This window comes from Terrapene carolina, unplaced genomic scaffold, assembly GCF_002925995.2.
Source record: "Terrapene carolina triunguis isolate 2854851 unplaced genomic scaffold, T_m_triunguis-2.0 Scaffold66, whole genome shotgun sequence".
Classification (NCBI taxonomy): domain Eukaryota; kingdom Metazoa; phylum Chordata; order Testudines; family Emydidae; genus Terrapene; species Terrapene triunguis.
In genome coordinates this window covers 24,009,289-24,022,656 of record NW_020664417.1, presented here as the reverse complement: position 1 = coordinate 24,022,656, position 13,368 = coordinate 24,009,289, and the positions used below count along the sequence as shown (strand labels likewise).

The following is a 13,368-nucleotide window of genomic DNA, read 5'->3' as shown; positions in this document are numbered from 1 at the left end:
TATCTTCTGTCAAGGAATCTCCTCCTGTTTGCTTGTTCTGCACATTTTTACTATCTAATTTCTCTACCATAGTAACTGCTCTGTCACATGTAAGAGCCAAAGCTGTACTTAAGCCTCACTGCTGATAGGTTAAAATATACTCTGAATAGGTCATTGGAGATGAGCATTGACCTACATAGTATCAAGTAATGGGGTCAGCTGCCAGATTTGAAGGTGAATTTGGGTAATGAACTATACATACCATTTTTGCCATCTGCCTACTGTCTGAGTTGGGTGTCAGTTCTTGTCAGTAGATCAGTCCAAGAATTCTCTACAGAAATACTGCCTGACGTTAAAGCCACCATGGCAGTCAATTTCATGTGAAAGATTGCTACTAAATAATCATTGATCTTACTCTTCTCATGGTTATTTGCTTGTTCTAAACTTACTTTTTAGTTCTGTGAGCAAAGAGAAAAAAATAGCAAGCTAATTGAATAATTAAGTATAGTTATAAACACAATACAATATGTTGGTTCAGTTAGATTAGCTCAATTTCTGTCTTTGCTTTTTCAGTGGATGACTAGTGATAAACAAATACTTAGCTATCGATAGCTGAAAGCTTAAATGGTAATAATTGTTGGCCAGGGACCAAGATTTTGTAAGGGCATTGATACTATAGTATTTCTTCTTTTTTTGCTAGTTTGTTTAAAAAAAAAAGATTAATTTTTCAAGAGAAAGAGGTTGCTAGTTCCAAAAACATGGCAGTTTGCAGCTGTAAACAATGACCAAAGGACTCAGGCTACATAGCCATGCGGGTGTGGGAAAGGTGGAGAGCAGGGGTTGCACACCTGACATCTCCCACCCGATGAGCAAGTGGGCAAAGCTATGGCTCTGATTCATCATTCCCTCCCAATGCATCAGCCAGAAGGGGTGCAAAGAGGGAGTCAATGCTCTATGTTGAAAAGGGCTGTAGCAAAATACTTTCTCCTGAAGCAAGGGTACTCCCTGGACCACACCGTCCCTTACTCTTGTCTGGCTTTAATACATGGTTCTAGTCTGAGATTTTTAATCTGATTACTTGAAGAGCCCATGGAGAATTAGGATGACTGTCCAAAGCAGTAACCAGGAGAAATATATAGAAATTCATTAATAAATCAGTGTATTTCTGCCATATAGAATGTGCTCTTGGCTGTTGGCCTGCTTTTGAAATCTACCTCCATAGCATTCTCATAGCATATTTGGTGTCCAAAAGGAATGGAACACAAAATTATGGTGAGGAATAAGACCCAAGTAATACCTTAAAGAGAATAATTATGTAGGGCCTTATTCTCCCACCCTTTCTCCCGTTGAGTAGTACTTTACTCCATAGTAATTCCACTGAACCAGTGAGACTACCTGTGGAGTAAGGTGCTGCTCAACAGGAGTAAGAACAGCAGTATCAGGCCCATAATGAATGCTATGTAATTGTCACAAGAGTGACCTGTCCCGAAGGGCTAGATTCTGCCTATCCCTTATGTGGGTTCACATTGTGGGGGAGGAAGTAAGAAGCTTCACCCTAACTTATGTGGCCTGTGTAAAGACCTGATAGAATTACAGTGCCAACACTGAGGGCAGCACAGGGACTTCTTGCTAATTAGTCCCCTTCAGCAGAGAGAGAGGAAGGATGTAGAGGGACAGAGAGCAGGTAGGGCCATGATTTTGCTCAGTATCAACCATCACAGTTATGCTGCATCTCTTAAATCTCTTTGCACTCTCCCCAGGCACAGGGAACTCCTGAGGAAAAATACTATCAGCGCTCTTTACTGCCCCTGAAACAGAGCTGTGCCTAAAAGGCACAATCTAGCCCCAAACTAGGTTCTGTAACGTTCCCCATTAATGTGTGCTCATATGCTGAAAAGTCATTCTATAGAAATGGTATCATGAAGATCTATATTTATTTTGTTCCTCTCTCAATTCTTCTACATTTACATGTAGAAATATGACTTCTCTAGCTGCCAGCCCTCCAGATTGCATCTAAGATGTGACAGTGAAGTGGTTTTCTTTCTGGGCTATGTATTGTCACTAACAATAGTTTCTACAGTCTGGATTTCTGTCTTCAATTACAGTTGTGCAAACCCATTAAAGAGAATAGGTTTGTATAGGCATAAGTGGGGTCAAGATTTAGCCCTGCAACTGGAACTTGTGATCTTTTGATCACTTGTGAGCCAGAATAGAATCCAGCTCACTGACCTGTACCTGTGTTAACTCTGCTGAGCTAACAGGAGCAAAAGGTAGTAAAATTTATTAGAAGCAGAAGATACGACTTTCCATACACACTGGGAGCCAATCTATAAGTAAGAAGGTGCCATTTCTACATAATAATGTCTCAAAGTAGAACCACACTTTTATCTGTGTGGTCCCTGCTGGGAACTTCCGTTGCAATAAAACGTTTCCTCCAGAGGAGTTGTCTAACCACTGCTCCATTCGCTTTCCATCATAAGCCTTTCTTCTTGGAACTGTTTTTCATAGTGGAAGGATATATTCTGTAAAATAGCAGCAAAATGTGTTCCCTTTTAAAAAAAAATTTTTACAACTGAATCCATGAGTTCTAAACAACAAATGCCTGTAGTAGTAGTAATAATAAGCTGCTGTATTTTCTTAATGACAGAAAAGGAGAGAGTGGAAAAATATAGAACAACATTCCACCCTGTGACAAAGTGGAAAAGGGTTAAAAAGCTACGCTTGGGGCAGAGCAGGAGCACAAGGTATTTGTGTCATGTAACTGTCGGGTTGATATGAACGGGTCATTAAAGGACTGGCTAAAACCCACCCATATCAAAGGAGAATCCCAAAAGGACTGAACAGTTGACATCTAACAACAGGAAACTCTGGCAGGCAGAATATGTGACTTCAGCATGTGTCTGCAGGAGGACAATGGACCGAGAGATGCCAGGAGACTAGGGTAAGAGCTGCCCTTTGGAGAAAGACAGGAGCTCATCTGAGACTGAAGGACAAAGGGACAGAGAAAGAAGCCAAGATGGTTCTGTCAGCACCATGACTCAAGGGAGCCCTGGGTTGGCCAGTATGAACTATGTCTTAATCTTTGCTTCTCTGTGTTTCCAGTTGAGTAATAAACCCTACTCTGTTTCGAAAAGCCTGCCTGGTATCATTACAACTACTTGCAGAAATGCATCAAATCCTGAAGATAGCAAAAAGTTACTGAACTGGAGCCCGATCTCCATTGGACTCACTGGGCAGAGCTCTTAGTGTGTAAAAGGAGGTCTGGAGCCCAGAGGCTCAATCCTGGAAAAGTGGCCAATTGGCCTACCCTAAAGGAAGAGTGGAACCCCTTAGGGGCCTGCCACACTGAAGGGGTTTACACAAGGGACTGTTTAAAAGCTGGGGCTTAGCACAGCTCCTGTGATCTATGACACACCCATAATTAAGTAAGTGTCAGTTCATTACTATAGCTGTCTAACCTCAGAGCTAGTGTTCAGTTTTATAAGGGCAGAGAGAAAGAGAAAAACACATATAACCAAACCTAGGGCTAGAGTAAGAACTGCCCTTATGTTCATTAACAGATTCATCAGATTATCTAGTCTGACTGCCTGTATGACACAGGCCATAGAACTTCATCATGATGAAAACATATCTTTCAAAAAGGCATCCAGTCTTGATCTGAAGACTTCAGGAGATGGAGAATTCACCACCTGCCTTGATGCATCCTTGTATGTGCTACCCAGACCTTTGGTCCGGGTGGATAGAAGTAAGTGAACACTGTATACTCATTTACTTCTCCTTCCCCTGGAGCAGGTGAGGGAGGGGAGGAGACTAGGGAATGGGCAGAACCTGGAGTTCATCTCCTCTATCTTCTAGCCAGTACAGCTGAGTTGGCATGAGGTGTGCTATAATTTGCTGCTGGTATAGAGCAGCAGAGGAGAAATTCTGATTCTGAGGCATTTCTCTCACAAAATCCTTTCAGTGCTCCTGGAGTGGAGCAACTTGTGTACCACCCTTTGCTCAGGGATGTACTAAAGTCACAATTTATTCCTTAAAGAGCAGAAATTTCAAAATTTAGCACTTTCTCCAGAACCTTTTCACTCTTCATTTACAGCTAACGGTATCTAAAATGAAAGAGACTTTTAAACTATTCTTTGGCTTATTCCACACAAAAATACCCAGTAGTGAGTTGGTCAAAATTGTAAAATATATACACTTGATCATTCCATGTGAGCTGACAGTGACAATGTTAGAAAAAATTAAAATCCATGTTTATACATTTAACCTCTGGAGGGAAAAATGAAGACCTTTTCTTTCAAGCTACAGTTGCTTGAATTACTTCAGGAAATGCCAAAAGTTTTATGTCCCTGAAATAACATTTTGCTGAGCTGTCTCACTAATTGTAAAATATAGTCATGGTCAGAAAGCATAAAAGAAGTCAAAAGAGAAGAAGGCTGCTTCTTAGAAATGGCATGTGGTAATGGGTTAGAAACTGAGCAACAATAGATTCTGAATCCATCTGTATCTTTGCTGAATTGTGCTGTGGTTTGTCACACTGGAATAAGTGTCTTCTGTTACTAGTAGAAAACATTCTTCCTTAATTTTGAGCATGCTTTAGAATATATTTTAATTATGTCAAGAGACAGTTTATTATAATGTACTGACAGTATAATTGGAAAGTTTACTAAATGTAAATTTGAATATTTATAGCAATTTTAGGTATTTTCCATTCTTCTACTTAAGAATGCATTGTTCCAAATTAGTGATTCCATTTGATGCTCCTTTTCAAGCAAATATGTCATATTTAATCCTCCTAATGTGGTGTGACTTTAATATAATTTCCACTCTATTTGATGAAGAACACCACCAGATTGAGATAGTGTCAATCTTGAACTCCTGATATCTTTCCTAATATATCTGTCTTGAGAGTCAGAAAATTATGAAAACAGTGCTTAGCTTAAAAAAATCTATTTTACTGAATTGCCAGAGGTCTTATTGCCTCCACTGGTTTCCACAAAGGGCCCTGGGATATGGACATCTTCCTAGTAGAAGTCTATTCATATGTAGAACTCTGTCCATATTTACTCTGCTACATTGGTTGAGTCATTTGAGGAACTTTATACACTTACTACTACTCTGGCATTTTAGCAGACTTATCCTTAATAAACTCATATTTAATCTCAATGAACAATGTCCTAAAAAAATCTTAAATTTGACTATCAGTTTTCTTGTTCAAAATTGTACTTATTTAAGGACAGACAGGCAGAAATGGGTTTCCTTCTACCTATTGATCAATCATTCTCAAAACATGAGAGGAAAAAGGAGGACAAATAGTCATGAATAAAAATAGCACACTCTTGCTTCCTCCTAAGAGTCTCAAAGTGACAGAGCGATGGGGCAGAGAGAAAAATCAAAGTGCAGTTTCATATAGAAACTGGAGCAAGTGCTACCAAACCAGTGTCCAGTAGCAGAAGTGAGACTGCCTTATCCACTGATGTAAATATAATGGTCATGTTGGCGGAAAAAGAAGAAAGAGATTAAAAACAAAGAAGAAGGAGGAGGACAAAACGGACAAGAGGAAGGCAAAGAGAAAGAGAGTTAGATTGGAGGAAAATAATTTTTAACCAAGTCATTTATCATTTATCAAATAATACATAGACTAAAGACAGGAATTTGTTTTTGGTTCTGCTGATGTGCGTTCATTGTAGGGAGACATCTTTAAACAGCATAATCTGGATATTGATATATGCTAGATTTATAGGTTTCCCCCTTGCCTGTGATCATCTCTTGCTCCTAATGTAGACTTTTAAATTAACTGTGACCAAAGAAAAATAGGTAAGATATTGAGGTAACGTAGAATTCCTCCAAAAAGGGGATAAGGGAAGAAACTCTAAAATGTCCCAAAATAAATAAATAAAATTGGCCAACTATCATTTAAACAGCCAGTGTCAAAGCAGGATACCATGGGCATTTGATATCTCCCATCCTTCATTCAGTTATGTGTGAAAACAATTATCAGATGACTTGGGAGGAATTCTGTTGCTTGACTAAAAAAGGGCTGAATCTCATTTACACTAAGACCCCTTTATGCTGCCTGAGAAATGTAAAGGGCCTTAAATGTAAACGAGAATCAGAGTTGAACTGAAATAGACTTATGACTTTTTCTGAGTTTCATGAATACCACTAAAACCAATAATTAAGGCAGAATAGTACAGAATATGATATATAACACTTGATATATACATTTAAAACATTTTTAAAATTAAAACCAGCTATCCATATCAACAGCACTAAAGCATTCTAAAACATAATTACTGTGCCATTATTCCATGTCTTAGATGGTCAAAGCCACTTGATATTTGGCCTTGTGCCTCACAAAATGTACCTGCATGCAATTTATGATACAGCAAACATGTCCTGATGTACTTTCTTGCTCTGTTATACTATGCTATATAGTGCACTTCCCTGGATCTTTTGGTATTTCCATTCACTTCATGTACACTAAAGACCTCTGTGCACTTTAAGGGTTAATCAGTTTATTTTTGTTGTTGCTTCTTAATTCAGAAATCCTGCCTGTACTTGTAAAGGACAAGTGGCCAATATTAAATATGGAAGAATTACAAGTATTGATTTTGGAGAATCACTCTAGTTCTCTATGAACATCTTAGCGAGAGTTATGTTTAAACATAACCATTATTACTGAGATTCTGAACTCCTGACTCAAACAAAGCTCCCTTTAAAGTCAAGAGGAGTTTTGACTGTGTAAGGAGGGAGCATGGAGTCCAAAAGAAGACGGTATGCCCATGCTACTGCCTTTTACATTGGAAGTGGTGCTAAAGTTAAAGGTTGTTTCTGTAGTTCTATGTAGACTATATGAGAATTAACAAAGGCCTCATACATGTAATAACGACTTAGTCAAGCAGTCAGAATAAAATATATTTAGGGATATTGATCCCATTCATCTGAGTTAAGTGCTGAAAATGCATTTGTTTTGAGGAATGCTGCTCCCAAAGACAGCTGCTATGGACAAGGCATTGCATTGCCCTTTCACAGAGACAGAAATTATAGCAGCTATTTCTTTTGCTTTAAGCAAAACAGTAAATTGATAACATTTTGCCAGTTCAGCAGATCTCATAAATTGCTAGTTAAGGATGCCTTGCCCTTAAGCTATGATCAGCCAGTGAGTGATTGCTGTCATGATGTCCACGATAGGTCCCACAGACTTGTGTTTTGTAGCTTTAGCTTGTATTTGTTTGGGTGTATTGCTTGGGAAGTTTTGTGAATAGAGTGTCGTTGCCATTCTGAAGTGGAATGAACTTTCCTGTTAGTGAAGTGGAATTAATCTCTTACCATTAGTAAAGTTATATTTTCCCTAATTCACTTCCAGAATTGTTAATGTTATTATTGGTCAAACTCTGGTCTCCTTGATACTGCTGTAAGTTCAGAGTTACTCCACTGAAATCACTGAAGTTGTTCTGGATTTACACCCGAGTAACTGAGAGCAGAATTTGGCATGGTTACTTCAAATGCATCTACATTACTATTTATGAAATCACAATAAGGGAATATGTAACACTTAGTCTGCCTCCTGCCATATTTAAGTTCCACCCTTCTCCCAGTTTTGGGGTGCACTCTGAGACCATTTTACATTTTGCTAAAACTTGGTGTAGGATTCCATGAACTCAGTGTCTTCATTATTCATTTTTTCTGTATTTTCAGGAATTATTTACTTGATATCAGCTCTCAGTCATTTGGATTATACTATGATGTTCTTGACTGTTTCTGCACGGGATGGTGGTGGCCTTACCTCTGTTGTTAATGCATCTGTCACAGTAAACATCCTCCAGACCACTTTGGCACCAGCTATATTTGAGAGGTCACGATATACCTTTTCTGTTCCTGAAGATGTCCCTGAAGGCAGCCCTGTTGGAACTGTAAAAGCAAGGGAGCCTTTAAGTAAGTTCTCCACTTAGATTGCATTCAGACAGATTGCAAAATGTTCTAATTGTAACTGGTACAGAAACATATGAAAACGATCTCTCTTTTTTAACTCATTATTTTTTTAATATGTCAAACATGCTTGTAGGCTGGTGGACTCAATCATCCGCCTGTGGAAAATGATCAGCCACACCCAGATCAGTTCTTAGTCCTTGCCTCAGTGATCTGTGTATTGTCCAACACACGAAAAAGGAAATGTTGAGTGAGAACGCAAAGTAATAGTCCTGTTTCTAACATAGTCTGTGGGACCCTTTGGCATCTTAGTAGTCAGGGCCTCCACCCAGCATAGGTGAGTTTGCAGAGCCTCTCACCCCCTCGTAGTCCTCCACTGTAGTTACAAGAATGCTTTCCCAACTCTATCCTGGAGGTTCCCTCTGAGAATTGAGACCCTCATCTATATCCCTGCCTGGTAATCATCAGACCCAGTCAGCTGATGCTGGCCAGTTGGGTCAGATGATTCCTAGCACCTGCCTGCCGGGCTTCTCTCCAGAACAGGGATAACCGGGCCGTAAAAAGAACAGTTCACCATTACAATACTATATACAACAAGTATGCTTAAATTTACAACTGGATCCCCTTTAGAACATAGATTCCCAAATTGTGATCCATGAAGCACTTCTTGGTGGTCTGTGGTGAGCTGGTAGGTCACATGGGGTACTGCTTTCCACCTCATTATTTCCAGTTGTTAACTAGCACTAAAAGACAGCTAAAATACATTAAATACTTTTGTAATATTGCTTTTCCTTGTAAGCAATTGCTGTAGTTACAGTCTGGATGTTGTTATATCACAGGTGGGTGCGATCATGCATGTGCAGGGAGGTGGCCATGTGGCAATCTTTGTTAACGTTTGGTCCACACTGAAGAAATTAGCAAATCCCTGTATTAGAGCATAGAATCATAGAATAGCAGGGTTGGAAGGGACCTCAGGAGGTCATCTAGTCCAACCCCCTGCACAAAGCAGGACCAATCCCCAGACAGATTTTTACCCCAGTTCCCTAAATGGCCCCCTCAAGGATTGAACTGACAACCCTGGGTTTAGCAGTCCAATGCTCAAACCACTGAGCTATCCCCCCCCCCGTAATAGTAAGGTGCAACTCTTTGAGGGAATCTAGACAACTTGCTGCCTTAAAAAATGTTTTCCCAAATTAAATGGAGAAATCCTGGTGATCTTATAATGTTTTTCTAAATCAATTTTATTCTTTATTTTCTTAGAGGAAAAGGCTCAAATCCTGCTACATTCTTTATAGCTGCAGAAGACCCTAACTGGGCACCTCTGGTGTGGCTCTTCTGCAGAACATTGTGGAGGCAGGATTTGGGAATCTTGCAAAAGGAATCCAAATACCATGTTGGTGATGGAGTTCTACATATAAGAAAGCAGGGGCAAGGGCTTTGTATAGATTTGTGAGTACATCAATCCACCGCCTTTCTCCCCCATGGAAGGACAGTGCATTGGCCGCAGGTGTCCTGCCAGGGCTACAGTAGTGCCCAGGGAGCAGGGGCGGCTCCAGGCACCAGCGCACCAAGCGCGTGCCTGGGGCGGCCTGCCGGTCGCTGTGGGAGCGGCAGTCAGGGAGCCTTCGGCGGCATGCCTGTGGGAGATCCGCCGGTCCCGCGGCTGCAGCGGTAATTCGGCGGCAGGTACGCCAAAGCCGCGGTACCAGCGGACCTCCTGCAGGCGCGCCGCCGAAAGCCGCCTGACTGCCGTACTTGGGGTGGCAAAATACATAGAGCCGCCCCTGCCAGGGAGTGGCTCTGCTAATGTACTATGGTCCTGTGGAAAAGGATGGGAAAGAATATTACGCTGCAGTGGAATATTTAACAACTTGGACGTAGCAAAAGTGCATTTAGAGAAAAACTCAATGAAATGCAATTCTTTTAATGTATTGCCATGTTTTTCAGTTCTGGCTATACTGAATCTAGGCTTATAGTGATATTGTTCTGTTAAAAATGACATAATTATTGGAGGTTTTCACTATATTTTATATAATGGGAAGAAAATGAGTAAGCAATGGCATTTTCTCTATAAAGGTTTATCATACCAGGGAGGTGAAAATCAAACATCTCATAAATGGACAAAATAGATGCAGTCAGATGCAGCTTGTATAGTATTCATTTTATTGAAGGGCTCCAGGGACATGAGCAAGGAAACATAAAGAGCTCAGGAAAGAAAAACATCTGTAAAGGGGATTACATTTTTTCAGCTGATTCTAACAACATTGCAGCATATTCTTCACAGATGTTCTGTAGTGTATTGTATTAAGCACTCATATTATCAGTTGCTTATTTTTTTACATTGGTTGTTTTTGTTCCCACTTGTAGATACTTTCGAAGTGATCTCTTACACAATTTCCTCTGGTGATCCTTATGGAAGATTCTCTATTGACCCTCAGTTTGGTATCATTCTCACCAAAAAGCAGCTGGACCATGAAACTCAGTCTCTCATTGTCCTTACTGTCCAGTCACAGTTGGGCAGCTCCCCTGTCTACAGTAGCACCCAGGTCAATATATCTGTGATTGATGTCAATGACAATCCTCCAGTATTTCTTACAGAATCTGATAAGATAACTATATCTTATAGTACAGTGCCTGGCACAGCTCTGTACATTGCTCATGCAGAAGATAAAGACAGTGGGCTAAATTCGGTAATCAAATATACTATTGCAAACAGGCAGTCAAATGCATTTACCATTGATCCAAGCCTTGGGGTGGTATATCTCACCAGGACTCTGTTCACAGATAAGCAGCATGAATACGCTCTCCACATAACAGCTGAAGATCACGGAACTCCTCCACTGAGTTCTCTGCTAATGCTGACAGTGATTGTTGAAGAGCAAAAGATGGGCACCACCTTGACTTTTGAAAACTTGGTGTATCAAGTGGAAGTCAGTGAGACTTCTTCACTGGATGCCAAAATTCTGCAAGTACAAGCCCACACACAAGTTCCACAGCACACTGCCTCACAGATGGTGTACTCCCTGGAGCCTAGCACAGATTCTGCTGCATTTGGAATTGACCCTGTCACTGGCTGGATTTATCTCCGGAAGTATCTGAACTATGAATTTACACAGATGTACAATTTTAGAGCCTTTGTCAGCAGCCCAGAGGACAGCTCAGGGCAAAATGCGAGTACATCAGTAATTGTTAATGTCCTGGATGAAAATGACAATTCCCCAATGTTCATGCGTGATCTTTATTTTTTTGAAATTGAGGAAAGTCCAGTTCCCCAAGGTGTGGTTGGTACCATCACAGCAGTTGACAGAGACTCAGGAAGAAATGGACAGCTTTCCTATTTCCTTTTGTCAGATGGAAAGTTTTTCAAGATTAATTCCAACACAGGTAGCATGTTATGAGTTGTAATCTCCCCATTATTTCTTTTAGAAAGAAGTCTTCCTCTAAAGGAATTAATGTAATGTGTGAAGTCCAGGAACTGTCATGTCTCTCTTGGGTGGGAATATGCATAATATGCAAAAAGTTGGGATGGAATAATCAATGAAAAATAGGATAACCTAGAGGGGTTGTTTTTTCACTCAACTCAGTCATGGCTTTTCTTTGCTTACTCACTCATGAGTTTGTGTTTGATCTTAGAAAATTCGGGAGTATTAAATAATAGCTTCAGTAAATCATATGAAAAATTCCTAATTGTCTAGTGGTCAAGTAAGGTTGAAAAGAAATGATCAGCGATAAACAAGAATGAAAGGAATAGTGACATTTTAAAGGGAGCACATTTGTGAAAATCTTGAATAGTTATAGTTTAAAACCGTGAATTGAATATATCAGTAGTGTTGCAAAAAGAAAATTCTCAGAAAAGTTATGCACTGTAAAATGAAACCCAGAATGCTCTCACTGATAACCATTATCTCCAGTATGTTTTAGCAGTGTAGAATAAAATACTGAAAGTCATGCAGAAGGGAAGCCTTTAAGATACACGGGTACTGTGAATATGCTGACTAGCAAGAGATTGCTTTGGCAACACAGATCTGCAATGTGAGATTCCAACCCGTAAAATGGTGTATACCCAGGGGTCAAAGGGCCCTTCTAGATACTTTGGAAATGTGACATCTCAAAATAAAACTACTGTTTCAAAGTAAAGTCTTGTATAATAAGCTTATAAAAGTTTAAAGGTAAACAGAGAGAGGGAGACAAGTAACAGAGAAGGTCTTAAAATGTATAATATAACTCCATCTATCTGAAAAACAGGGGGACACTCAAAATCCTCAGATAAATGTGAGCGCAGTTGAGCAGCTGTCCGGAAGCTTGTATTAAATTTGACCACTGGGATCTCAAGCCTGAGAGTATGGTGAAGATTAGGTTTGCTGGTCATCAGAGAGAGTCTGTGCTGAGTTTCCTAACCCCGAAGCACAGAGAAGATAAGGTCAGCAGTTAAAGTCTGCACTTTAGGTTCTCCAATCTGGAATACAATGAAGAGAGGGCCAGATTTCTCCTTTAAAATAGCCAGCCTGCACAGTTGTCTGATGTTGTTTTATTGTGCAAGTTTGTGGGAGCCAGAGTGCAGTGAAGAGTGTAGTCTGACTCAGGGGTATATAAGTAAACTTTGATTAACTAGGCGTTTCAGTGGAATGAAGTTTAGTAAACTGGGATAGTACTCTATATACTGTAGTAGGCATATCAAATGACACAAGCGGTTAGTTTAAACTCTGCAGTGTATATTTCTATGAATTTTATACAGTCTATTAAGATTTCACTAATACAGTGAATACACTAATACAGTGCCTTTCCCCCCACCCCCTTTTTTTTTTTTTTTTTTGTCCAACAGGTGAAATTATAAACTGGGTTGCATTAGATCACGAGCAACAAAGTCACCACCAGTTGATCGTACTAGTAACTGACCATGGTGACCCCCGGCATAATGCCACAACAACTGCATATATCTTAGTTGCTGACCTCAATGATAATCAGCCTTACTTCCCTCAGATTCCATCTGGAAAAGAAGTAACCCTCAAGGTTTGTAGAACCTGTTTCAGTGACTTTCTAATCTGGTCAATCATAGTAGTACAGGATTTGTTTTGAGCACCATCTTGTGGCAAAAAGCTTGAATTGTAAATGAGACTTCCTTCCAAAGCTCAATTCACACACAACAGAGTGTTGTGTTTAATGAAATACATGTGCTCTGAATGCTACATGAACATTGTTAAATCAAGTGTATTCTCTCAGTAAGACATGTCTTTTATTTCATGTGAAAGTTACATTGCCTGTTTCCCCTAGCATGACCTAATGAACAGCATATTCAGATTCAATTAACAGCCTGACATTTTAAGGTAAGTATCAAATAAACAACTTTTTAAAGAAAATTACTTCTAATGTATGAGTTGCTTTTTTATTATGGTATTAAATATCATAGGGCAAAAATTAGGTAAGGCATTCAGGATTTGGCTTCATGTATAATATGGGCAA

At 39.8% G+C, this 13,368-nt stretch overlaps 1 protein-coding gene across 1 annotated transcript in view; it reads left to right on the top strand.

Annotated features, from left to right (window-relative positions):
- Positions 1–13,368, top strand: part of DCHS2 (dachsous cadherin-related 2) — a 238,094-nt gene that overhangs the window by 144,023 nt on the left and 80,703 nt on the right. Inside the window, exons 4-6 of the mRNA XM_024198243.3 lie at positions 7,678–7,914; positions 10,276–11,292; positions 12,731–12,918. Of these exons, the coding sequence (XP_024054011.2) occupies positions 7,678–7,914; positions 10,276–11,292; positions 12,731–12,918 (1,442 nt within the window). The remainder of the gene's footprint in view (positions 1–7,677; positions 7,915–10,275; positions 11,293–12,730; positions 12,919–13,368) is intronic.